The 24,544-nt window shown below is 37.0% G+C and overlaps 6 protein-coding genes across 7 annotated transcripts; 3 read left to right on the top strand and 3 right to left on the bottom strand.

Annotated features, from left to right (window-relative positions):
• Positions 1-3: 3 nt before the first annotated feature.
• On the bottom strand, positions 4-5,523 carry LOC109546801 (protein zyg-11 homolog). The gene is made up of 11 exons (XM_019917917.2): positions 4,977-5,523; positions 4,298-4,585; positions 3,966-4,246; positions 3,497-3,791; positions 3,193-3,445; positions 2,912-3,133; positions 2,145-2,229; positions 1,783-2,035; positions 1,549-1,715; positions 1,293-1,482; positions 4-896 (listed from the first exon to the last, which is right to left on the bottom strand). Exons 1-11 carry the CDS (start codon positions 5,092-5,094, stop codon positions 751-753), a joined length of 2,298 nt encoding a protein of 765 aa, XP_019773476.2. The 5' UTR covers positions 5,095-5,523; the 3' UTR covers positions 4-750.
• Positions 5,524-5,786: 263 nt separating this feature from the next.
• On the top strand, positions 5,787-7,626 carry LOC109546804 (histone chaperone asf1). Its single transcript, XM_019917921.2, has 4 exons — positions 5,787-6,151; positions 6,288-6,403; positions 6,474-6,650; positions 7,175-7,626. Exons 1-4 carry the CDS (start codon positions 6,043-6,045, stop codon positions 7,373-7,375), a joined length of 603 nt encoding a protein of 200 aa, XP_019773480.1. The 5' UTR covers positions 5,787-6,042; the 3' UTR covers positions 7,376-7,626.
• Positions 7,627-7,823: 197 nt separating this feature from the next.
• On the bottom strand, positions 7,824-10,868 carry LOC109546803 (zinc finger protein 888). Of its 2 annotated transcripts, none has more exons than XM_048665498.1 (6): positions 10,593-10,868; positions 10,213-10,535; positions 9,668-9,896; positions 9,419-9,621; positions 8,522-8,867; positions 7,824-8,464 (listed from the first exon to the last, which is right to left on the bottom strand). In XM_048665498.1, the coding sequence occupies exons 1-6, from the start codon at positions 10,719-10,721 to the stop codon at positions 8,132-8,134; spliced, it is 1,563 nt and encodes a 520-aa protein (XP_048521455.1). In that variant the 5' UTR covers positions 10,722-10,868; the 3' UTR covers positions 7,824-8,131. The 2 variants fall into 2 exon arrangements, with proteins under 2 accessions (XP_048521455.1, XP_019773479.2); XM_019917920.2 differs by having other exon boundaries at positions 9,419-9,612; positions 10,593-10,867.
• A 2-nt stretch (positions 10,869-10,870) lies between these two features.
• Positions 10,871-20,929, top strand: LOC109546797 (integrator complex subunit 2). The gene is made up of 15 exons (XM_019917915.2): positions 10,871-11,368; positions 11,432-11,686; positions 11,992-12,244; positions 12,301-12,510; positions 12,564-12,723; positions 12,781-13,063; positions 13,344-13,570; positions 13,622-13,913; positions 13,972-14,137; positions 14,194-14,277; positions 14,333-14,501; positions 14,555-14,752; positions 20,069-20,236; positions 20,318-20,531; positions 20,585-20,929. The coding sequence occupies exons 1-15, from the start codon at positions 10,969-10,971 to the stop codon at positions 20,872-20,874; spliced, it is 3,369 nt and encodes a 1,122-aa protein (XP_019773474.2). The 5' UTR covers positions 10,871-10,968; the 3' UTR covers positions 20,875-20,929.
• On the top strand, positions 15,236-20,067 carry LOC109546806 (probable ATP-dependent RNA helicase DHX34). Its single transcript, XM_048665496.1, has 12 exons — positions 15,236-15,994; positions 16,050-16,364; positions 16,414-16,532; positions 17,092-17,306; positions 17,364-17,516; positions 17,571-17,658; positions 17,722-17,968; positions 18,020-18,290; positions 18,343-18,521; positions 18,573-18,775; positions 18,835-19,087; positions 19,142-20,067. Exons 1-12 carry the CDS (start codon positions 15,421-15,423, stop codon positions 19,969-19,971), a joined length of 3,447 nt encoding a protein of 1,148 aa, XP_048521453.1. The 5' UTR covers positions 15,236-15,420; the 3' UTR covers positions 19,972-20,067.
• On the bottom strand, positions 20,921-24,461 carry LOC109546800 (vacuolar protein sorting-associated protein 53 homolog). Its single transcript, XM_019917916.2, has 12 exons — positions 24,250-24,461; positions 23,740-24,084; positions 23,452-23,679; positions 23,150-23,393; positions 22,760-23,095; positions 22,501-22,702; positions 22,234-22,443; positions 22,018-22,176; positions 21,886-21,964; positions 21,621-21,828; positions 21,446-21,565; positions 20,921-21,386 (listed from the first exon to the last, which is right to left on the bottom strand). The coding sequence occupies exons 1-12, from the start codon at positions 24,343-24,345 to the stop codon at positions 21,196-21,198; spliced, it is 2,418 nt and encodes an 805-aa protein (XP_019773475.2). The 5' UTR covers positions 24,346-24,461; the 3' UTR covers positions 20,921-21,195.
• Between the last annotated feature and the right edge of the window lie 83 nt (positions 24,462-24,544).

The raw sequence follows: 24,544 nt of genomic DNA, 5'->3' as shown, positions 1-24,544 counted from the left end.
ATGTACAACGGAAACTGTTTGTTTATTTGATCAGTTCAGTAATAATTAAAATATTTTCTAGCCATACAAGCGAGAAACACATTCAAATTTTATCACATTTACAAACTATAAGTCATTATTTCACGTTCTTCAATTAGAAAACCGAACTATTGGTGATCTATTTCAGTTTTTTGAAATCCAATCAGACGAATTCCTTATAACAATGCACAATTTTAACCAGTACATAAAGTATTTCGCGATTTTTCACTTGTAATGAAAGAATCGAGTGCAAGATTTTGCTTTAAAAATAAATAAGTACTCTTATATTTACGAAAAATATGCATTTGCTGGCCAAAAACAATTTTACACTAAAAAAGGCGTGGCTGTTGCTCTTGATTAGTCAATTACATACAGTAGCACGTTCATTTTTAAACAAAAATCTCAGGTGTAGTTATTAATTTTTTTCTCCAGAAATAAGCTAGTTTTAAGCAAAAATTTGCCAATAAAAAATAATCACTTATATTAAACAGGTAGAACATTTTATGAGATCAACGATATATCAAAACCAATCAAGAACTTATAATATGTAAGTTTTAAATTATTAATAAGTGTAACTCTTTACGCTCTCGAGTCCCTAGGGATCCCACTTAAGGATTTATATGTTAAGCTATATCTCGCTACAAAAAACACTTGAGCTCGTAATTACATTGCTTATTTTGCCCAGTTTATAACTATTAGTTGATATTTACATTCCAAATTAATTCGTTATACTTAAATTGATATTCCATGATGTCGGAGTATATCCAGGATCTTGTTACTCTTCCTTCTTATACGTGGTCGAACATTTTCAAAGTTAATCAAATCATTCAGGAGCGTGTGACCGTGTTCGTTGTATAACATTTGGCAGTAACGATTAGCTGGAAGTGAGATTAAATCAATTATTAATTTATTATTTTGTTAGGGTAAAATGAATGTCAATAAAATTTGCACATTGATGTGCAATCGTAACATACACGATTAATTCTACTTGCAAATGAAATAATTTTCATTATAAAAAGTGCTGAGTCCACCAGCAACGTTATACGTTTGTCAAACGTTTGAAAGTCTAAGACAATGACGCTTTAACAAGAAAATCGTTATGGCGGTTATCCCTTTTTGAAATTATCGTTTGAAACACATTTATCACCTGAAAAAACAGGTAAAATTGATAGCTTTTGCTTCATTAAATTAAAAAAGCACAAGTACTATTATTCTTAGTTTAGTTAGGAATTGAATCGAGTGGTCGCTTTACTAGTAAAATTTGATATACTTACGATTTTTGACACAAACATGATGAATGGCCCATACGGCCCAATATTGTCCCTGATAATCCTTGTCCGTACTCAGGAGGGGAAAAAATGGCTTGAAACTCCTGTAAGTGACCATTTCATTGTTTGGTATTGGCCAACTGCGCACTACAGGATACAATAAATTTAAAATGTCCGTTCGCGAAAACGGTATTGACTGAAAGATAAAGATGAATAAGATTACATAAAATTCCATGTAAAACTTCAGCTGAAACTCAGATACCTTCCAGGCTTCATCTCCATCGGAAGTCAAATGTGCCAGTATGCCAGCGGCAAAAAAACTGACGTCAATGCTTTCAGATTGCAAAACATCGAGCAAAACCAGCACAAAATCGTTTGATAAAAGCCTGTGTCGCAAATGAATTACCTCGGCGATATTATTCAAAAGACCTGAAAGTTTCAGAGCATTTTAATAATAAAGGCGGGCATGTCAAAGGAAAAATCGGCATTCATCTACCTAAGACTTTCGTTTCAAGTTGCGTATTCCCCTTAAATAACAGTAACACTTTCACATAGAGCAAGTGACCCCCTTGTTCCAAAAAGACTTCGCATGGACCGATACTTTCATCCGTTAAATTCCACAGTGCACTTAATGTAAATGTGAGTGTCATATCAGAGATCCCAGTATCTACACGTCTAACTATGAGGGAAAGCATTTTTCGCATGTGGATTGGATTGGATCCGAGTTCCGAAGTTTCAGCAGTTGTTAGCTAAAAAGTTTATTACAGTTACAATTATGTCTTGCCAAAGTGGTAAAAAAATATTGTTTTCCATTTCTGTTGGAGCCTGTACCTACAGTATTTATTTTCAGTTAGTTACCTTCGAAGCTAATATGCTACAAATAGCTACAGCCATTCGATTCATATTAACATCTTCGAAACCGCACAACGTACCTAACACCAATCTGAAACAAACAAACTATTCGTACCTATCTGGCTACAGAGTGTTTCAAATGAAATGTGCACTATTGTGGTTTAAACGGTTAAATTAGCGGTCTAGTGGTCTATTCCCCGCTCTTTTAATTCTTTCTTAATAGGCCAATGACGACCATTCTGTGGCAACGATACAGGGTGTTCTATTAAGAAAAAAAATGTGACATGCTTATTGACTTTTCTGATTCCATGATTTAGGAGGATAAAATACCACTAATATTGCTAATTTTATGGAGCACTTTTCACCACCGCGAAAACTACAAAGTTGGGCGATTAAGACCAGATATTAAGATTATCTAACGAGCAACTAAGAAAGAAATTAAACTAGTGGATGTGAGTGTTTCGGACTGTTGGGTGCAATGCTGCAAATATCTGACTTTTAAAAAATGCCGGAATATTTGTAATTTTTAGTCCGTATTCAAAATTATATTTCTTTATAAGCAATTGACGAGGCAACCGATCCTTCGGAAAATTTCCAGGCTGCTGCATAAGAAACACACATTTTTAATCTCCCAATTTTCAGCAAAAAAATGCCACTAAATTGCCAATTTAATCGACTGAGCACCAATAAAATGCAAGAAGCTAGCGTAAGACCAAATTTAATTTGAAACACCCTGTATACGTGCTTTGAAACTTTGTCAGTTGAAACGTTACCTTGCACAGCGAGCTCTTTCAAATGTTACATCTTGTAGAATGCGGTCACTGCACAGAGTTAGGAGCGAGTTTTTCTGCAACTGAAATTCATCGGGGAATTTTTCCATGGCGAGTAGAACTAATTTGACCATTCTTCTCAGATCGTGCGGATGTATATGCTTGCACAATTCGGCGCGAGTCAAATTGTATAGGCAGGCTGTAGCAGCCATTTGAACACCAAATCTTTAAAGAAAATTATATATTTTTTTATTAATTTACCTTCCATTCACACATGGCCATACATTCCGAGGTGTGCTTCCATTCTGTCTACAATCAGGTTGAAAATATCAGGTCGAGGTATTGAAAAGAAGTCGGAATCTTGGAACAAATAGTACATTGCCTTCTGTACATAGTTAGATCTGTTCGTGTAGTAATGAAGAGTTACTTCGATTTGCTCGGTATTCGCTAATCCTGCGACGCGCATATTTCCGAAGGATTTTCTACAATTTTCGGGACTAAAGTCTGGATGAGATGCTGCCGAACATAGAACCAAACCTAAACGAAGTTTTGATGTAGGAATAATTATGGCATATATCTATTTTTTACCTAGAAAATTCAACTGATGGCAACTAACAAATTGCACAAGGAGACTAGTTGAAACATAATCCTTCCATCCCGATATGTCAAAACACTTGAGATTAGGTAGGCAATAACTTCGTTTCAAAAAAGCGAAAATAGTTTCGGGGTCAGAATTCCTCATAACGATCAAATTGCCGACCCTGTGAATTCCAATTTCAGGTTTTTTGTTAACTAAGCTCATATCTAACACTCTCAAAGAGGTCAGTGTATCTAAAAGGGCGGCCAGGTTGTTCGCTCTGAAATGGTCGCTTCTGGTCACATCCTAATAAAAAAACGACGATTTTCTTGAAGTATTCAAAGTGTTACACATGTATAGAGAAAAAAACCTTTTACTCAAGCAAAGGGTTAAAAAACGAGCAAGTAGCCCATAAAAAACTTAGATTAATTTTGAATTTGTCAGACACAAATATGAATATCCAACTATTTTGTTTCTTACCGTTAAACAAAGGCTAGTAAGTGTGTGTCTTAATCGCCTCAAAGGGTACAGATCCTCAATAAAAGTGTTTGATAGGTTTAAAGTCTCAATTAGCTTCCATTCTCTGCACAATACTTTAAATGTATTTTGGTCCAGTTCAGTATTTGAAACGTTCAAGTGTCTCAATCTAGAAAGGCCGGATCGGTTCGTTATGGAATCAATGCGAATAATGCCAGTGGGCGACTGGCAGTCGGCAAAGTTTGCCGTTGTGATATTTTGTAGAGACCAGTCGTTCAAACAAGCTGAAAAAAAACTATACTGGTAAAGAGGAAATAATTGAACTGGTCACTTACCTAAAACATCTCCAATACCGACATCAAGCAAATTGCCTATTTCCAATTCAGTGATTCTGTGTTGCTTTAGGATTTCCAGTCCACATTTACTAACTTTACAATTTTTAATACTCACTTTTCGCAAACAAGTATTGCGACTATTAAATATATTCAACGTAGCATCACACAGAACTTTTTTCTCCATCATTTTGTTCAACAATTCCTCAGATACTTTGTTGATGAGAAACATATCCGGATCGCGAAATTGGTATCGTTTATCAATTTTTTCTTCATCATAACAGTCACTTCCTAAAAGATAAATTTCTAATTTAGTTTTTGTGATATACACTTTGTCCAAGTCCAAGATATAAAAATATAAATTAATAGCGCGTGTATCAATAGAAATCAAATCGAATGCTAAAATTGTTTCTAGGCCAGATAATGTCTTGCCACTTTGGTGGAAATGTGTCGAAAATATCTAATATTTTGGAGGTCTCATACATAATTGCGTTTAAATATTACATTTTGAATGGTTTATGTAATAGTTATTACAAAAACACATACAAAATACCTCCTAAATCCGCAATAACTGCCATTCGGACGTCCCAATAAAAAGCACAAATGGGGTAATTTGTTATAGATCATTGTGAAATTTTACCCACTAGTAGGTAGTTCTAGTTTGAAAAGTTGTACATATTACCTTCAGTGTCTGTCCTCCATCCATCTTTAGTTCGAATTTCTGGTTCAACGAAAAGCAGTATGTTACTGCAAGCAACATTCAGGCAAATTTCTTCCAGAGAAATGGGGCTTTGATACATTTTGTAACTATTGATCTTATGTAAACAATACCACGCACTAGAACCAAAGGGTAGGTAATATTACCCACTCTTTGCTAGCTCTATGATCTGTTTATTGGATTTATTGCGTAAAATCGTCACACTAGTTGGCCATTTCTTTAACTACGCACATCGGTACCAGTTTCTCGATGTTATAAAGCTTTTTACTATGAATTGGATCGCAAATTAGCACTGTCTCAGTTCATCTGGTACTCTGACAATCAGCTGGGTGGAGTTTTGGCTTGATTGATAACCTTTGCGGCATTGACTAGCAAACAATACTCAATTTGCTTATTAAAAATACGGTCATAGTTCATCAAATACACTTAATGGTAAATATTTGTTTTGGTAATTGTTTATAAACGCACGGATGCAAAATGTAAACACAGATGACTCTATGATCTGTACAATAAATTTCTTACTATTGTCAAATTTGACATAGGGATTTTTGTTAATCGATTGGCACGCTTTACTCGTGAGAAAGGCTCATTTCGCGTTTAAAAATTTAAATAGAAAAGCCAAGTATGTGACAAAATCGCGCAAGATGGCAATTTATGAAAACAAGCATCCCATAAAATGTTTTTGGCGTACGTTTTTAACAATATAAGAAAAGCAATAGTTTTTAAGGCTTGATTTGGGGAAATTTAGCGGACAACAGCTGACTAAAATCACTAAATGTCATTTTATTATGTTGGTGCCACTGTGTCTTAGGAATAAGAAATGCTTCCCGCGCTAAGCACGATAAATCTAAGCGCTGTCGAGAGTTGTAGCAAAAGACTGATTTTCTTTAAGTTAATTTTCCTGTGTTTGAACTGATGTTCGTGTTGAAAACCTCCAACTACAATCGCCTTTACAAACTGTTAAGCAAACGCTCTTAGACGCAACTTTACAAATTTAACCTATATTTCCTGCTGGTTTTCGGTTATAACAATGGCAAAAGTACAGCTTTGCAACATTACGGTAATGGACAATCCCAGCCCATTTCTAAACCCTTTTCAATTTGAAATCACTTTTGAGTGTATAGAAGAACTGAAAGAAGGTAAGTCAAATGGAAGTTACTATTAGAGGTGATTTTTATGAACCACCAAACAAACAAATATGTCTGGCATCCACCCTATTGGGTCGCCTTGACTAACTATTTCTTTGGTATGCAAACATTATTTTTTATGCTGCAGATCTTGAATGGAAGATGATTTATGTAGGATCAGCAGAATCAGAAGAATATGATCAAGTTCTAGACTCTGTTTATGTCGGCCCGATCCCAGAAGGAAAACACATGTTCGTATTTCAGGTAGGAGCTTTCCCCATATAATGGGATTTCATCGTGATTGTTCATGGCTGATTTGAACACCACGTTTCAGGCTGATCCTCCAAATGTCTCTAGAATACCAGAAAACGATGCTTTAGGCGTTACTGTTGTCCTCTTAACTTGCTCATACAGAGCACAGGAGTTTATTCGAGTAGGATACTTCATAAACAATGAATATAGTGATCCAGAACTGAAAGAGAATCCCCCAAGTCCTCCTCAGTTTGACAAGGTATGATAGTCATGATCATTTATAGTATTAAGGGTGAAATTAGGTTGTCTAACTAGGACTGTATTAGAGGTGTGCTAAACGGTTATTTTTATGGAACAGGTTACAAACTTCACGTTGCACTTTGGTATTACGTTCCAAAAGGAACATGTTACTTTTTAAATTTTTCATAAAAAATTCGCAATGGTAATGATGGTAGAAATAGTAATGATAAAGCTAATTAACATTTAAGAACATTTTTTTTGCGTATGCTTTTTACCAAGTCTAGTTCTTCGCTCGTCTATGATAGCACCCGCTTTGGAAAATAATTCTCGCATGGGACCGAAGTACTAATACCTGTTTTTTTTTGTTATGAAATAAGTTTGTCAACATCTTGAAAAATTTAATAATCTTGTCTACCTTTTAACTGAACTTCCACTGATTAATAGGGCACCACAGTCTTTGTAATAGCATTTGAATTATTAACGCGTGTTATTAAGTCATATTGGAATAATTTTAACGTAATTTAATAATAATTTTAATTTCAGGTTACCAGAAATATTTTAGCTTCTGAACCGAGAGTTACAAGATTTAAAATCAATTGGGAAGAGCCAAATGCACAAGAATCAATGGCAGGTAATGCTGAGCCAATCGTTGCAGATGCTCAACCACAAGAGCAAAGTGGTTCCGCACAAGTCCCTAGTTTCAGTGAAAATTCGAACTCTTGGGCCACGATGGAATGTTCTTAATTTTGCGAGTTCTGTCTTTCAGATATTGTTTGGATCTGTTCAGTGTTTTGTTGATAATTTTTGGTTTAATTAAAAAGTCGGTAATTTATTCAGTGTATTGATGCTATTTTTTCTTGCTGTTGAACAAAGGAAGTAAGACAACTAGATTAGATTTATTTGAAGTAAGGGGAGCCTTTTACATGCAATGTTATCCCAAATTTTGGCGTGTCTTATTACTATTTAGTGAAATAAATTAATTTTTTTGTATATAATGGGAATACTTTTTTTGCCGGCTGTTTACTAATCTCCGCTAGGTGTATTTTCTTTTCATTGAATTAATTACTTGTTTATTGAAGAACAGGGAACGGTTGCTCATATTCATTAGTTCGTTTTCGTAAACAATTCGATAACTTTATACGTGCAGCAAGAATCAGGCGTACTTGATTTTTTGAGGTACAAAAACACTTGATATCATTATTTTGCGTATATTAGAAAAAATAAAAAATGTGTAAAAATAATCTATAAACTTCAAACATTTAGATAGAGCGCCGTGATCTATCAACTATTCATAAATAATTAAATTTAACACATCGCTTGAAGGAAAGTTTAAACAAAATCCTATATTTCATATATCAGTTCATTTCGCTTAATTATGTTTTTTTATTAATTAGACTCGCGGATAACTGAAACAGTTTCTAAGAGTTCTTGTTCAAGAACAAGATTCCTCTTTGTCAGTCCGCTTTAATTATGTTTCTTCCACTACTTGCTGGGTCAATTTCAAGTGAGAATGTCCACCATATGATCTTTTCTGTAATGCATTTTTTTGCCGTACTTATCGATAAATCGTTTAGGGCAGTATTCGCATTTGAATGGCTTCTCGCCGGTGTGCGTAAAAATGTGCCTTTGCAATTTATTGCCAAAGGCGAATATTTTTGGGCACATGGGACACAAATATTTCTTCTCCGTAGCGGGCGCCTTCCAATTACCTTGATCATGCACTACTTTCATATGCCTTCGCAGTCCCTCTCGGTTTTTATAGTCTTTTGCACAATAAGAGCACTTAAACAGCCTTTGGTTGGTGTGGGTGTTCAGATGGAGCATTAGTTCAGCCTACAAATAAAAAATCACTGTTTAGACCTAAAAAAAGGATACATCTGTATTCATTACCTTATTAACAAACTTCTTTTCGCAAATGTGACATTCGAATTCTTTAATTCCCTCGTGTCTTTTCAAATGCTTCATCAAGTTGCCCCGAATTGGAAACTTCTTATCGCAAAACTTGCATAGAAACTTCCATTCGGCAGGATCCAAATGCATCTGCAAACGATGCGTTCGCAAATTACTATGCGTTTTGAAGCTGCGGTCGCACATCGGGCATGGGTATGCACGGTGTTTGTTGTGGATTTTATTGTGATGATTGAGATCGGCAGACGACACAAAACTCTTGCCGCATGTGGCGCAAATGAACGGTTTCTCGTTTGTGTGCTTTCGGGAGTGTATCAGTAAACTATACCTGAAACAGTAAAAACATGATTTGCTAAAGTTAAACATAATATAGTTAAATGCGCGTCTTTTGAAAAGTGATATATTGGTATTTCAGGGATTTTTTAAATAAAAGTACCCTTCCGTGACAAAAAAAAGGACTACTCGCTGCACCGACTATTTTCGCACTTTCGTGTATCCTGAGAGAACCAGAAACGTTTGAAAAATGATGTTTTATATCAAAATAGGCGCACTTCAACGCTTTATCAAGTACATCAAACTAAAGATGTTACTTTAATGATTCTCTAGGTCCCAAAAAATAATATTAATTTGCGTGTGTTCTGCCTTTATAACGTGTCTAGTTTTAATTTATTGGCTATCTTCCATTTTTCTGTATTTATGATTGGCTTTTGAGACAAGAAATGTGTATTTATAGGGTGGGAAAAGTCATCAAAATCCACGTCCGCATTGTAGAAAACATATTTAGAAAAATATAAATTTTGCATAAAACGCCGCATGTTGTGTGCTTTCTGACTGTCTAAATTGCTTCTACTTATACGCTACATATTTGCTACTTCTTACCTATTCATATATCTAGCATCACATTGATCACATGAGAATGGTTTTTCTGTTGCATGTTGAGCGCGTAAATGCACCGTCCAATCTTGCCGCTTCTTGAAAATTTCATCGCAGAAACAGCATTTCTGTGGTTTCCTTTTAAATGACTTTTTCTTTACTGCGCCTGGTTTAGGTTTCTCGTCGAAATCATTCTCATCCTGCAAGTCCTGAATGGAAAATCCTCAATAACAACAGTTCCCCGTTAAGCATTACCTCCGACTTAACACTGTAGCTGCTGGTAATGAGATTAAAGTCGTTTCCACTCTCTTCATCATCACACTCTTCGTCACTAGGATCCGATTTTTTTATTTGCGATTTTATCGAGTTTGCTAGTGCATTTGCCTCATCCTGGAGGGTTTCTTGATTTTCTTTGTTTTGGTCCTCAGGCATGCAGCTTTCATTTTTCACAGCAATACCGGCAACTTCTGATTTCACATCACAGCTAAACGAAGCAACTTAATAGATTTATCTCTTTTCTTTAACGCGACTTTTGGCTAAATTGGGCCATCGGCCCAAAAGCGGTGAAATTCAGTTGAACTGTTTAATAAGAATCCAGGTATAAAAAGATTGAGCAAGTAGGTGCTGAGAAGTAAATGTGGGGACTATTAATATAGAAATCATAGTGGAATTAGGAGGAAGTATTGCCGAAGACTTTCTCAAAACGTAACAATCTTTCGTCATTCTATCAATAAGATCAAACATTAAAAGCTGAATTTAAATTTGAAAATATACTTTTGACTTAGATCCTTATATTTTACCTAGCATCACACTTGATGATAAACTCTTGGGTGGAATTCTCCTCATTTTTCACAGCTTCACGTTTCTTCTTGATGTGCAACTTTGTAATGTGTTGGCTCAAGTACCGCTTTTGCCGGAAAGTTCGGCCACAATGGTCGCACGTAAAGGCCCCATTGTGAGTGGGAGAAGAACTGCAGTTGTCATCAATGGATTCCTTTTCGGCTAATGCATCCAAGTTCTCTCTGCGAAATGCTTCACTTTCTATACAACACTGAACGAATTTGTATGCAGAATCCAGCTGTAAACTGCATGGGGGACACAATTTGTAATAAGCCTTCCAGGTCTAAAATTCAGTAGAAACATCAGCAAACGTCTTTTCAGTTATGAATAAACTATATACCTCGTTAGGAGCACAAAATGTTAATTTTTCTAAATGATTAACATTGTCAGCATCCAATGTATCTAGAGGATACAAAACTTGATTAATTTGCATGCAAATACAGCAAGCGTAAGTAAAACCATTCGTCATGATTTTACAATATACAAGCTTTCATGCGAGTACTTTGCTATTATCATTAAACAATATAAAACAATACATTCCGAAAATGCATGTTTTGTTATGGCTTTTTTGCCTGAAAACTGTCACACTCACTGTCAAAGTTTGCTCCATTTGAACTAATTTACTGTAGAGAGCAGGCTTCCCAGCCTAACCTCATTTCCAATGCTGCTCAATACAAACAGAAACAATCGCATTTAACTTGAAAGAATTTATTAAAATGCTTTTCAAAAAGAGCATAAACCCGTCAGTTTTTACGGCCATTCAAAGTGTGGATATGGAGACATTGGCAAACTGTTCTGAAACGGACATTCGACCAGTTTTACCTTGTCTAGTTCGAATGGGACTCATATCTGCCTTGGATTTCTCCAAAAAGTGCACTGATATGAAAGTGAATATTCTTACCATTGTCAGCGGCATGGAGCTGGTAAATTCTATCGTAGCCCTGCTTAGTATAGACTTTCACAAGCTGGAAACTGATGTGAAGAAAGAACAGCAGCTCCGATTAAAGGGCAACACCGTTCAAAATGATTCGCTTTTAATAGGGAATTTATCAAATACTAGCATGGCTTTGGAGTATGAACGAAGCGACATGACTAGGAGGCTATCAATTTTATTAGGTAATGTTTAGCTTATTGTTTCCCGCTAACTAAGGGATATGGTTTGATTGCTATATTTTACAGGAGAACTCCTATACATTCAGTCTCAGATCCAGGAAAACACTGAAATCGTCGAACCAGAGTCTTATATTAAATCCTCAGATCTATTTGACAACGATATATTTGCCGAAGAGTTGTCAGACATCATCTGCATAGCTTTAGCAGAGCTGCCGACAACGTTAACAATTATTTCAATCGTTGAGACTCTTCTACACATTCACAATGGGCCTGAAATTGTTTGTCGAGTGGTTGCCAACTTTCCTGATAGTTTTCGAGAAGGTATTTTCATCATTTACATGTTTATTATACGAATTATATAGCTATGTTCAAATGCTGAAAGTAAACCGATGGTTGAAGCCCCGATAGCAAGCAAGTTTGGTGGGTAGATTTGAAGAAACAGGAAATGTTGCATTTAAGAAATTAAGATAAGAAACAGCAACAAATTGAAACATTGAACCCGGTTATTACTAGCATTTCAAGTAGGATTTTGCCATTGAATAGAGCACTTTTTTGTCAAAGTTTCGAATTTTTAACAGTACAAACTGCCTCACCAGTTATTCATTATGTATGCTTATTGCTTTCAGTATGTACGTACTTAATCCAAACCGGTGAAAAACAAGAAGAGACTATATCAAGCACAATCAGGTCCACTACAATAAGACTGTTGTGCCGCATGAATCCATCCCAAGCCCTAACAGTACGATCTAAATGCGTAGAATTATGCAGAATGCCCGCTTTGGCTATTTTACTGTCACTCGGTGAACTCCAAGGAGATAACGAGGGGGATATGGTGGCCTTTGTTAGTGGATTACTATTGGGAAATGACCAGACTATAAGGTATGAAAGCACGTTTTTAAATACCTTTCTAAGCCTTAACTGAAAAACCATTTCAGAAACTGGATTGCTCTGTTCTTCCGTACAGGGCAGAAGAGGAAAGGCGAAGCATCCAGTAATGCTCTACAACAATTAAGAGAGGAATTGCTTAAAAGATTGCAGAAAATAATCGATTTGTCTCCTGAAGGCCAAATACCCGACACTTTGGTTGTGCAAGCTTCCGCCCTATTGCGACTATATTGCGCTCTTAGAGGAATAGCCGCGATAAAGTAATACTCCAGTTCATATTTATGGCCCTGTTTAATATAGCGAATTCCTTCAGATTTCAGGACGAAGAGGTTAATCTTATCGTACAGCTTCTAACGTCGCACCCCAATCCCACCCCGGCAGGAGTAAGATTTGTTTCCATCGGCCTGTGTATGCTTATTGCTTGCCCGTCTTTAATCTCACAGCAGGATCATGAAAGGCGCAGTATAGAATGGGTGTGTGTTCTGAGAAAATTTCAAGTTAAATCCAGTTATTTATAGTTATTTATTTAGGTTCAATGGCTAGTTAGAGAGGAAGCGTATTTTGAATCGGCTAGCGGCGTGACAGCGTCTTTTGGCGAGATGCTGCTGCTGATGGCCATTCACTTCCACAGTCAACAGCTTAGCGCTATTTGCGAGTTGACTTGTGCTACTTTAGGGATGAAAATCGCTATTCGGCACAACAACATGAATCGCATGAAACAGGTTTTCACTCAGGAGATTTTCACCGAACAAGTGGTTACTGCACATGCAGTTAAAGTACCAGTGACTCGAGGATTAAGCGCCACCATGACTGGTAATTTCAATTAATGTCTCACTAAGTTACCAAAAGGGAATTTTAATGAAACATACAGCAATAATATGATGTATATTTTTCAAATTGACTAAAAGCAAACTCGAAAAAATGGGAAAGATTGCACGCCTGGAAAAAATGTTTTATAAAGCGGAGATTTTTTCAGCATTCAATTGCGTCCGTGCGCTTCTGTAAAATGTCTTCAACTTTCCCTTGAATATTTTTTATTTTTTATTTTATTTTTGTGTCTCAAAAAAACACTGGATTTTTATCAATTTTCCAGGATTTCTGCCAATCCATTGCATCCATCAGCTTCTAAAGTCGCGAGCATTCGCAAAGCACAATGTTAACATAAAAAATTGGATCTACAAACAGATCTGCACTAGCGTGAGTCCATTGCATCCGGTATTACCAATGCTTGTTGAGGTTTATGTGAACAGTATCATGCTTCCGAATTCCAAGACTACCGAACACACCAATAAACCGTTAACTGAAAATGAAATTCGACGGGTAAAATGACTTTAAATTAAATTTTTGGGTCATTAACCAAATCGTTTGCAGGTATTCCAAAGTTCGGTATTTGGACAGTATTTCGATAACAGGCAGTCGATTTTTACCATGGATTTCGACTTGAACGCAGAGGATCAAGATGTTGTCGTGGATAACACCAGTTTAACTCCCCAGTTGCTTCTGTTGTATTATTTGCTGCTGTATGAGGATTGTAGGTTGAATAACGCCCAAGCTCTGGTATCAAGTGGCCGGAAAATTAAGCAGTATACTTCTGAATTTATGTCTGAGCTTCCCATTAAGTATTTGTTACATCACGCCCAAAAAGACCAGAGCTCATATTCAGGCAAGTTTATCCAACCAAGTTCAACATGGTCAATTTCTTCATTTGATGGTCTCTTTAGGTCTGTTCGGGCCCCTTTTGAAGCTGCTGGCCACCCATTTTCCGCATCTGACTCTAGTGGAAGATTGGCTGGATGATATGTCGATTCGCGTGGAGAAAAAGCCCGTCCACATTGACGAATACATGGTAGTTTCGGCGTTTAATGAAATTGAAACCAACCCATACAAGTAAAACGAAATGTTAAATTTAATATCACTCATCTAGTTGAAATTGTTTGTTGTAGATGTGCAAAACTCCTGCAGTTCATGCTGAAAGTGGAAGCTATAGATATCTGGCCGTTTGCCGAAAGTTTTGCTCAATTTGCCAAGTGAGTGCTAGGGAAACTGAACCTGCCTTTATTTTGATCTTTTTTCTTCCTGCAGGAATGTTCTTGGTAGCAACATTCCCCGGTACCTTCAAGATCTATACAAGGATGTGTGGCTTCGACTGAACACAGTGTTACCGCGCCGTCTGTGGGTTCTCACCGTAAAGAATCTAGTAGAGGATTTCAGTCTAGTAACGAAAATTGATGTGGCAGAAGATCCTTTACAGGTACCAATCTTTAAAAATGTCCGGATCTTAATCTGAAAACGTTTATGTTGCAGATTATGCGATGTGATGATCGAGTGTTTCGATGCGCTCCAATTTACGCGATCGTTTTACGGGTTCTCAGAGCCAGTCTTGCTTCTTCGCGCAGCCAATTAACTCAGCATCTACAAGCGAATCCACGTGTCGATGCTCATGGACAGATCATGAATGAACCGGATAGAGAAGAAATTTGTCGCGCTACGATAGCAGCACAGGTGAGTTCTGAATATTTTTTTGTTTATTTGCGGTTGATAGGCGGCAGAGTATCCTTGCTTTTGAACTGATTTATTTCAATTGAAATAAATCAGCTTGCTTTTGGAGCTGAAAACTTTAACAATCGGTCCGGTCGGTTAAATTGCGAATTTTTTACTGAAAACTGCTAATTTTATTGTATATGTAGACGAGTTGAGATTTTCTGTAAAATAACCTAAATGAAATTTTTTTGCCCATAAGAAATTTATATTAACGAGGGCAATAAAGAAAGTAACCCCTCCATAACATCGCGCTTTGTCTAATACTTTTCACCCTCATGCGGCTAGCAAATTCTTTCGGGCCCGGTTTTTATTGCAAATTTGCACACATAAACCAACTGGAGACAAAGTTTCCATCAAATGAATGTCTTCATCGTTGTTTTAACTGAAAATACATTTTTATGGTCTTTTTTCACCCTCTCTCTCTCTCTCTCTCTCTCACTCAATCGTAATCACAAACCTAACCTGTGAACCTAACCTTACTTCAATCTGACTTTCTAAAGATTTGTAAACAATCCTTGCAGCATTATTTTGAATTGTAAAAAAATACTCGGCGTTTTAAACTCGTGTTCGAAATGGTTTCAAGTGTTTATCAGTGGTAAATCCGTGTATCGTCGAATCATTTGAGTGAAATGGATCGAAGACATAGCAAGGGGCACAGTTCGAACTCCTATAGGGGTGAAGCAAGAAAATACCCTAGAAGACGCTCAAGAAGCCGATCTAGGAGCCCGAGTCGTCGAAGACATAGATCAAGATCCAGGAGTTCTGCCCATGGCTCAACCCGAAAAATTGAAGACTATAAATATGAGCTAACGCGATTTTTGGAAGAAAATGCAAATATCAAGCAAACTGCTGAGTTTTGGACATTCTACGAGAAATATTTGACCATGCAAAAGGCTAAGCCCAAAGATCCTGCCCTGGACCGCAATGTTCTGTTAAATATTAGCTTTGCCGCACCCACAAACATCCTGTGGGACAAGTTGCCAGTGCTGGATAAATATGGAGAAAAAGTCGAACTCAATAGGCAGGACTTTGAGGAGTTTTTGCTTATAATCCGAATTTACAAGGACTTTCAACAGAAGTCGAAATTTTCGAAACTTCACAAGCTGCGGTCTGCTCAGAGGGATTTACCCATTGCACAATACAAAAGCGAAATTGTCAACAAACTGAAAGAGAACAGAGTGCTGTTGATAGCAGGAAACACTGGTAGGCATTGAATAAAGCCCTGATAATCTCACCTTTTCTCCAACACATTTTCCAGGCTGTGGCAAATCAACGCAAGTGCCCCAATATGTGATGGAGGCCGGCTATACTAAGGTCGTTTGCACACAACCCAGAAGAATTGCATGCATTTCTCTGGCAAAACGAGTCGCATATGAAACTCTTACGGATTTCAAGAGCACCATCGGTTATCAAATAAGGTTTGAGAAGTCCAAGCGAGCAGATACAAGTGTAATTTTCATGACTGAAGGGTTATTGTTGAGGCAGGCTTCTGAGGAGGAGACTCTGAACTCTTATGATGTGGTCATATTGGATGAAGTCCATGAAAGGCATTTGCATGGCGATTTTTTGATAGGTAAGTACCATTAAATTTGATGTGGGGATAAAATGCCCAGTTTTTTTAGGTATTATGAAATGTGTGCTTTATAAAAGGACGAATCTTAAGTTGATATTGATGTCCGCTACTATTAACTTGAAGTTGTTTACCAGCTATTTTAGCGAGGAAAATATAGAAGTGATTCAAGTAAGTGTATTTTACAGGATTTTGTTCTTGAGAAACAAGCTTACTGACAACAACAAGACTTTAATCGTGGTTTAAACAACCTGATTTGTTTTTTATCAGGGCGCAATGAAAGTATTTAACATGATCAACTCTCTCCATTTGGTTCCATCATTAACTCTATAGTGGCACCTTATTTAATACATCTTTAGATTTGGCCCATAAGCTCACTACTAGCGATCCTGTTTGGTTGTCTTAAAGCATTTCTCAATTTACATAATTTATAATCGCAATTTCTGGGATCACAAAATATACGACAATAAATGAATGCTTCTGTCTTCACAAATAATATTCGGTTGTTTTGAATCTCCCAATTGAAAGAAAAATAAATATGAAAAGTTTAAAACCATATTCCTGCAGCAGGAAGATTCTTTCTAAGCAGATTCTTATGGATTTCCACCTTGCATCACTTGGCAATAGAAGCAACTTTCCTCTTTCCAAGTATTTACTTGAAACTTCACTATTTAGACCAAATTACCCAACATTGGGTTTGTTTTAGAGGCTCTTATAATTTTGTTTTAAGGTCCCTGGAAGACTCTACCCAATAGAAATAAATTACAAGCCCATAGTAAAAGACCCTTTTGAGAAAAAGAGGGATAAGTTCAATTGTACCCCTTATCTACAAATCCTCCAGATGATTGATGAAAAATACTTGCCAAACCAGAAAGGAGACGTTTTGATTTTTTTAAACGGTTTTTCCGAAATATCCACTCTTGCAGACGCTATAACGGAGTACAGGTAAAACACCGCGGAAACCCTACGGAAGCATGCACCTAAACTTTCGTTTTGAAATAGTCAAATGAAAAAGAACTGGATTGTTCTGCCACTGCACAGCAGTTTATCTCTTGAGGATCAGGACAAAGTGTTCGATTATCCTCCCGAAGGAGTGAGGAAGTGTATAATTTCCACTAACATTGCTGAAACATCTGTTACCATCGACGGAATAAGGCAATATTACTGATTTCACCTTAGAATTCGTGAGACTTAATTGCCTGTTTACAGGTTTGTTATTGACTCTGGGAAATGCAACAGAATGATCTACAACACCAATGTGGGAATCAGCAAGTTAAGCGAAGCATATATTTCGCAAGTAAACCCAAAAATTTCAAATTTTAAACCAGCTCTTCTCAAATGAAATTTCCGTGTTTTGCAGGACAGTGCCAAGCAAAGAAGTGGCCGGGCTGGACGAACCGGTCCAGGTGTCTGTTATCGAATGTATTCCGAAGAAGACTTTAATAGTTTTGAAGGTTTTACTCCAGCAGAAATTCATTTGGTGCCTTTAGATTCGCTGATATTGCACATGATTTCGCTGGGATTAACTGATATTGAAAATTTTCCTTTCTTAGAAAAGCCCAGTCATAAGGCCATTGAAGAGAGCTTAGAGAAACTGAAATTTGCAGGTAAGTAACGCACAAGAAAACACGTATTTCTATTGACTTCGGCACTTTCAGGCGCTCTTAGTCTGTCAGATGACTGCTTATCTTTAACCCCTCTAGGGGATTCTTTGAGTCAACTGCCCGTCGATCTCTCAATTGCAAAAATGCTTATAATGTCGACTATATTCGGAAATGTGAACTCTGTGCTAGCTTTAGCGTCACTTTTGAGTGTCCAAAGCCCTCTAACGCAAACCGCGTATCGCGACTCTGAGGCGCAAAATTTGAGGAGGCCTTTGGAATCCAACCATGGCGATCCCATCAGTTTGCTTAGTTTCTTCAAAGAATGGTAATATATTTTTTATTTGCAACCCGGTTTTTCTTTAATGGCACAAATGTAGGCTTACAATAAAGCAATCATCTGGACCAGTCCAGGGTAGCTCAACCAAATCCCAAAACTCGAAAACTTGGAGCAAAAAGCGATGTTTGGAGGAACAGCGATTCTACGAAGTTACTAAACTGTTGGACCAATTCAGGGATATTCTAACTGAGGCTAATTTGCTGCAAAAGATTGAGGAACGTGAGTAAATCTCTTTTGAATAAAAAACTTTTTCTAGGGCTGATTTTTTAGATCTGACAAGCAGCGAGCGATCGATCCGATATGGGGAATTAAAACAGCTAAAGCATATGAAATACGAACTAAAAATCGAGTCTAAGAGCAGGCAAAGGAAGCAACTGAAATATGAAATGTTTAATTATGGGGAAGACTCGGAGAAAGCCGATTCTAAAACCGATCTACGCGATGTCGAGTTTCGAATTACCAATGACTTCAAGGTATGCGTTGAGCTTAAAAAAAACATATATAAATAAACCGCCTATAATATTTAATATAGAGGCTCCAAAAATTGCTCAATGAAGCTAGCGCAGATAGTTTTAAAGACCTGATGCTGCTGAAAATTATCCTAACTAGTGGATTTTATCCTCAAATTGCCGTTGAAGATGAACACAACTCTTCCAAGACCGTATCAGAAAGGCTCTATCACACGAAGAACAAAAACTATGTATTTCTCAGACCCATGAGTTACTTTGCCATGAATCCTGAGATTTTGGAACTATCAAATGACGAAATTGAAGTGCCTCCTTCCGGTAATTACCAATAAAACTCGCAGGTAAATCGTGAATTAAAATTGTTCTTTGTAGGCTACTTCAGTAAAAGGCCGATTTCCAAGAAGCATCAGGTTTTAGTGTTTCAGTCCATCTTGGAAACGAAGAAGGTGTATTTGGTGAACGCAATGCGAATGCCTTGCATTCAAACGCTTTTCTTATTTGGAAAAACTATCTCGACAAATAGCTCACTAACTAAATTTGTTGTTGATGATTTTTTGGCTTTGGATGTTCCCTATTTGGGACAGGCGAAAAATTTGCTGTTGAAAGCGTTGAGTCTCAGGCAAAAGTGGACGCAAAAGTTGGAATTTAAACTGAACAACCCCACGTACAAACAGAGTGATGCAGATAAGGAAGACATTTTCTATTTCATAGAAGATTTGGTAGCCTACATGCAATCGGCGGTTGCTTATAACATGAAAAGACTGTTGCCTGCTGATTTGAAGGATCTTTTTTCCTACTCTAGTGAAACTTTCAATCACATTAAGGACAAGCTGAAAAACCCCTTTAACCCGGGCTTTGCAATGTGTCCGAATACTGTAAAAGGGGGGTTTAATGTGACTGAAAACGTTATTTACGATTGCTTAAACGACGAAGATTGGGCTTATGCTGTAGAAGTGAACATTTTTGAAACCGGATTATTATGCAAGCATTGTAAGGAAACCTTTCCCGGTCGAACACTGTTTCAGTTCATGCAGCACGAAGAATTTTGCGATAGTAAAGCGGTAGCAGTAAAACAAGAAACAACTGAAGTCGAGACTACTGTCGTTAAAGCTAATTCCAAGAAATGGCATTGCGACAAATGTTCGCAAGATTTAGTGTTAACACCGACGGAAATTTTGAAACATAGAAATAGTTGTAAATAAACGAAGCTTATTGTCGAAAAAAATTGATTCATTTTTACTCGTTTCCATTAGGCAAAGTTGTGATTTAGATTAAATCTGGAATAAAAATGTTTTGTAGGAAAGCGCAGCTGTTCAAATGCTCCTGGAAACTTTAGTTGAAAAAGAAGAGGATGTAACTGTGCCAGGTCGGCGTTGGGCTTTACAAGAAGTGAGATCGCTGGTCTGCTGTTATCTTCATCAAGTTTTTATCGCAGACACAACGTTGTGTAAACTCGTACATTTTCAGGTATGATACAAATATTCCAGTTTTGAACAACCTTTACATGCAGTCAAATATATTGATTCGTTTCTTCACTCCTGATTCCAGGGTTATCCGAGTGAACTGTTGGAAGTAGTCGTCAAAGGAGTCCCTTCAATGCACATTTGCTTGGACTTTCTACAGGAATTAATGCAGCAGCCCAGCCTTAATAAGCAAATATTCGCTATCCAGCTGCTATCGCGTTTGAGCATTCAGTATGCTCTGCCCAAAAGCCTAAATTTGTGTGTAACCGCTTTAAACTTGCTGTACGCTTTGTTGGGAGGTACCAAAACAATTTTATATCGTAATATTTGGACTATATTGGTGTATTTCCAGGGATTTCCAGCTCACAGCGTGTAAAACTGTTTAAACCAGTTCTGCCAGCTTTGGTAAACATCAGTGAAGCCTTCCCGCCGTTGACCAATGATATTATTAACTTGCTGATGCAGCTGGCTAAGATATGTGAAAGTCAAGCTTCTTTGGCAAGTCATTTCGATAGTCAAAGAGGAACAGGACTGGAAATATCGGCCGAGGAGAGTGCAGAATTGTGCGATTTGACCAAGAAGACATTTGCAGACATTTTAGATAGAAGTGTGCTTCGAGGAACGGTGTATAGACAAGAGTAGGATTGTGTACCTATCAGGTAGATTTTTTAAATGTTAAAATACAAAGTTTTGCATAGGCAATATTTTACTTACATCCTACACGCATTACCTACCTTATTTACAGACGAGTAACATAAAACCGTATTAAAAAGAAGCAATAAGTTAAATAATAATTTTCTATAAAATCAACAAATCGTCAAGTTAAGTACTGCTTGCAACATTGCACATGACTAATAAATAATACACTTACATATACGAATAGGTTGCGCTAGTTGAAATAATCTCACTTACTGAATCTCAGTCGTGAGTAGATCCCTTGGATTGCACACGGATGATCTCATTTTATTTGTGACTTTTAAACATATCAGCTAAAACAGCCTGCTCTTGCCTTTTGACCGTCTTCATCTCAAGAATTTTATAAAACTCTGTGAGTTGGCATTCGGGTAGAAGTTTTTTGCATTGATCCACAAAATTCTTTTGCGGTTCTATAGGAGTCATTACCAGTTTTAAAATCATTTCCGCCTTTGTCATGCCTGAAAACCATGCCTCTTAGTAACAGTTTAAAAAACGTTTAAATGCAGTTTGTTCTCACCTTTCGTGACCACTTTGGAATATGCAGCCGGTGCCGATCTGCTGATTTGCGAGGCTATTGAAGGCAAATTTAGCAAAACTGTCTTCAGCATGTGGGTATCAAGTAGCAGTTGTTCTGCTCCTATTGTTTCGTTGAATAAAATCAGCTACTTATATTTAAAAATCGCCACACTCACCTTCAGTATTTATGGGCTTGCACTTGTAGATATTCTGGATATATTTGGGAATGAAACTGTTGGCAAACTTGATGCAAAACTGAGTGTAATACTTGCGGGAATGTGCCAAATTATCGCGAATAATTGGAACAGTCGTTTTCAAGTTTGTTGTTATGGATGTGATATACGAACTCTGGTCTCCAACTGTGTCGATGTTTTGCCATTGAATCTGTTAATTCATGGCACAGAAACAGTTAAAAAGCTTCATTAGTAAACTGTTTTATACCTTAGTCATGGCTGTTAGTGAGGGCTCACAAACATTCTCCAGGTCCTGGACTAATAGTTGTATGCAATTTGAAATCACCCTGAAAATGTGTTAATTCAATGCAAATTCCCATGTGTAATAGCGAATATTAACTTATGAAACTGGTCTTGTTCCTTGGAAAGATCTATCTGCTCTGATAGGTGCGGCTCAATTTTTTCTTTCAATTTATCCTGCAACTGCTGGGTTGTTTCCAAACAATATTCCGCCGTCGTCAATATGCAGCATATTTTTGTTTGCTCCTCTTTGGTAAACCTGTGAATACCCATATAAATGAGTTATTGCTTTCCTAATTTCACTTATATCTTTCACCTGATAATATCACCTTCCTTTAACAAAGAGGAAAAATTCTGTATCAGACCGGATGTTGACATCTTTTGCAGATCTTTGGTGAAGTTCTGAACGGAACTGCCCAGAGATGATTGCCCCTCGATTTTGGGTAAGTTATTCTGAAGAAGCTTCTCTGAATACTCGTGCAGATATTTTTGGAATGTTCTAGTCAAACTCAGCATTGATTGCCCCCTAAAAAGTGATCCCTGAAAATGAAAAGTTGTGGGTATAATTTGTGCAACAACGTACCTATCAAGTTGATTGCATTGAATCATGCTCTTTTTGTAAAAAACAAAAAGATCTGGACAAGATGGCAAAATCGCTGCTTGAGTTTCAGTGTTTTCCGTCGGTCTATGCTGCTTCTCATCCTGCACAAATCTATCAATAAGATCAGTTAGATTTTTATCTACACTGTCTATGTAGATTTCCAAATGAGGTATAAAGCATCTACCTAGAAAATTTTAGTATCTAAACTAGAAGATCAGTAAAACCTTCTCAATAATCCTACCTATTAATCCGTTAAATGGGGAGGCAATCAATGCCATTTCTTCATTGATTGCTTCGTCTTTTAAGTTGCCATTCCTTTGCGCTATTGCTTGGTTTATATCGCTTTTCGTCTGTGATTTCACAGTTTCTTCCAGGTTTTCCTTCAGTGTAACTCCAGAAAACCGTTTGAAAAGCAAACTTTCAAATGCTGATGTTTTCTGAATGGCATAGAGGAGCAGTTTCACATCAATCTCGCTTTTTCTTTTGACCATAATTTTTGATAATTCCTCGCGCGTTTTGTGGCAAAATTGTACGGCTATTCGTTCAGAAACTTCCCAGTTTTGAGGAAACATATTGCCTGAAATTTAGAGTAGAATCTGCCAATTTAACAATACTGTTCGTATTGTGATACCTAATCTATCTTCAAATTCTAGCAAATGCCGTTTTATCCAGGCATATCTTTTGTCGATTTTATCTAACCATGCCGTATCTTCAGTCTCTTGAAACAGATGATCGTATTCTTGAAGTTGCAAATTGACGAACCATTTTAAAAGATCCTTCTTCACTTTTGGGTCTAGGATGGATACAACTAGACAGGCTTGTTGCAGTTGTTTATTGGGAATATGGCTTTTATTATTTGAGCCTTGGAATGCTTCCTGAAATTAATGCTTGGTTAATTAAGCTAAACTTTGAGCAATTATAAAAGTATCTTGCCTTAAAATCGAGAGTTATCTGATCGGCTAGTTCAACGTGAATACTGTTCACTTGATCACTTAGGCTCTTAATCTGCGGAATGTCTGAGTAGTTTTCAAAGTGGGTCATTACTTCGCAAATAGCTTGAAGAGGCAGAGCTATTTCTCCATAAAGACGCTTTTGGGTAAGAGATTTAAGGGTATCTACTCCTCCTACCAGCATATGAAGATGGTTTAAAGTTGTAATGGCCTATAAATAAATACAGGATCACCGAATACACAAGACAGGTTGACGAAAGTTGAAACCTACCAAGGTTAAATTCTTTTTGGCGCAATCTAATTGTTTAATGTCCCTTGTAATCTCTCTGACCATTTCCTCAGACTTCTCAGCTCTTTCCTTGATGTCTTTAATGTGGATAAATAACTGTTTAATAATTTTTTGGGATTCATCGAGAGCTTCTCGCCCCTCTTTGCTTGCTTCGATTTGACTCCTTATAACCGTGGATATTTCATTATCAATGGTGTGGATTTGGTTTTCCATTTTTATAACTACTTCATCGATATTGGACAAGGATTGTTCGGTGGGGAAGAGGCTGTTTATGTAGTCTATACTGTTGAAATCTGGTTCATCTAGTGAGTCTCTACTTGGTAGAACCTGCAAGTACGTGGCAGTTTTATTGTCTAGTTATTTTTGTTGGTAAAGTTCCAGGATTAATTCTGGTTGGTTCGGGAACTATCAAACCATAGTTTTGAGGGATTTTGTTGTATTTTGAGAATTATAGAGTTAAAACCCGTTAACTGAATTTAAGTTTTCCACTACCTCGTCTATAGCCTTTTGCACGTCCGGTGGAAAATTGATAAAGAACTCCGAACTGTCCTCATCCAGCAAATCATCTTCGTCCGGACTATTATCCATTATTTTCCAGCTGAAAATTTAATTTATTTTTCTTGTATAAAATAGAAATCAAAATAAATAAACTTGTGTCAGTTTCGACATTGCTCACTTGGACTTTGACATAAATGCAGTATCACAGAACATACCCCCAAAGGGGGATATTTTGTGTGCAGTATCACCATCTGAAATAAATCTTTGCATATATATATATTAACTTGAA

This window comes from Dendroctonus ponderosae, unplaced genomic scaffold (assembly GCF_020466585.1).
Source record: "Dendroctonus ponderosae isolate FM_Combo_2020 unplaced genomic scaffold, Dpon_F_20191213v2 Dpon_F_20191213_4, whole genome shotgun sequence".
Taxonomy (NCBI): domain Eukaryota; kingdom Metazoa; phylum Arthropoda; class Insecta; order Coleoptera; family Curculionidae; genus Dendroctonus; species Dendroctonus ponderosae.
Note: the sequence above shows the minus strand (reverse complement) of the source record. Positions and strands in the feature narration are given on the sequence as shown.

Coding starts and splice junctions, on each gene's coding strand:
- LOC109546797 (XM_019917915.2), top strand. CDS start 10,969: ATGCTTTTCAAAAAGAGCATAAACCCGTCAGTTTTTACGGCCATTCAA. Junction 12,245..12,300: donor GGAAATGACCAGACTATAAG/GTATGAAAGCAC, acceptor AAACCATTTCAG/AAACTGGATTGCTCTGTTCT. Junction 12,724..12,780: donor AAAGGCGCAGTATAGAATGG/GTGTGTGTTCTG, acceptor TTATTTATTTAG/GTTCAATGGCTAGTTAGAGA.
- LOC109546801 (XM_019917917.2), bottom strand. CDS start 5,094: ATGTATCAAAGCCCCATTTCTCTGGAAGAAATTTGCCTGAATGTTGCT. Junction 2,036..2,144: donor GTAGCATATTAGCTTCGAAG/GTAACTAACTGA, acceptor TAAACTTTTTAG/CTAACAACTGCTGAAACTTC. Junction 897..1,292: donor TCATGTTTGTGTCAAAAATC/GTAAGTATATCA, acceptor TCTCACTTCCAG/CTAATCGTTACTGCCAAATG.
- LOC109546806 (XM_048665496.1), top strand. CDS start 15,421: ATGGATCGAAGACATAGCAAGGGGCACAGTTCGAACTCCTATAGGGGT. Junction 17,517..17,570: donor GTTACCATCGACGGAATAAG/GCAATATTACTG, acceptor GCCTGTTTACAG/GTTTGTTATTGACTCTGGGA. Junction 17,969..18,019: donor AGAGAAACTGAAATTTGCAG/GTAAGTAACGCA, acceptor CGGCACTTTCAG/GCGCTCTTAGTCTGTCAGAT.
- LOC109546800 (XM_019917916.2), bottom strand. CDS start 24,345: ATGGATAATAGTCCGGACGAAGATGATTTGCTGGATGAGGACAGTTCG. Junction 23,680..23,739: donor CCAAAAAGAATTTAACCTTG/GTAGGTTTCAAC, acceptor ATTTATTTATAG/GCCATTACAACTTTAAACCA. Junction 21,566..21,620: donor CAAGCCCATAAATACTGAAG/GTGAGTGTGGCG, acceptor ACGAAACAATAG/GAGCAGAACAACTGCTACTT.
- LOC109546803 (XM_048665498.1), bottom strand. CDS start 10,721: ATGACGAATGGTTTTACTTACGCTTGCTGTATTTGCATGCAAATTAAT. Junction 9,897..10,212: donor ATCATCAAGTGTGATGCTAG/GTAAAATATAAG, acceptor TGCTTCGTTTAG/CTGTGATGTGAAATCAGAAG. Junction 9,622..9,667: donor GCTACAGTGTTAAGTCGGAG/GTAATGCTTAAC, acceptor TTTTCCATTCAG/GACTTGCAGGATGAGAATGA.
- LOC109546804 (XM_019917921.2), top strand. CDS start 6,043: ATGGCAAAAGTACAGCTTTGCAACATTACGGTAATGGACAATCCCAGC. Junction 6,404..6,473: donor AACACATGTTCGTATTTCAG/GTAGGAGCTTTC, acceptor ACCACGTTTCAG/GCTGATCCTCCAAATGTCTC. Junction 6,651..7,174: donor GTCCTCCTCAGTTTGACAAG/GTATGATAGTCA, acceptor TTTTAATTTCAG/GTTACCAGAAATATTTTAGC.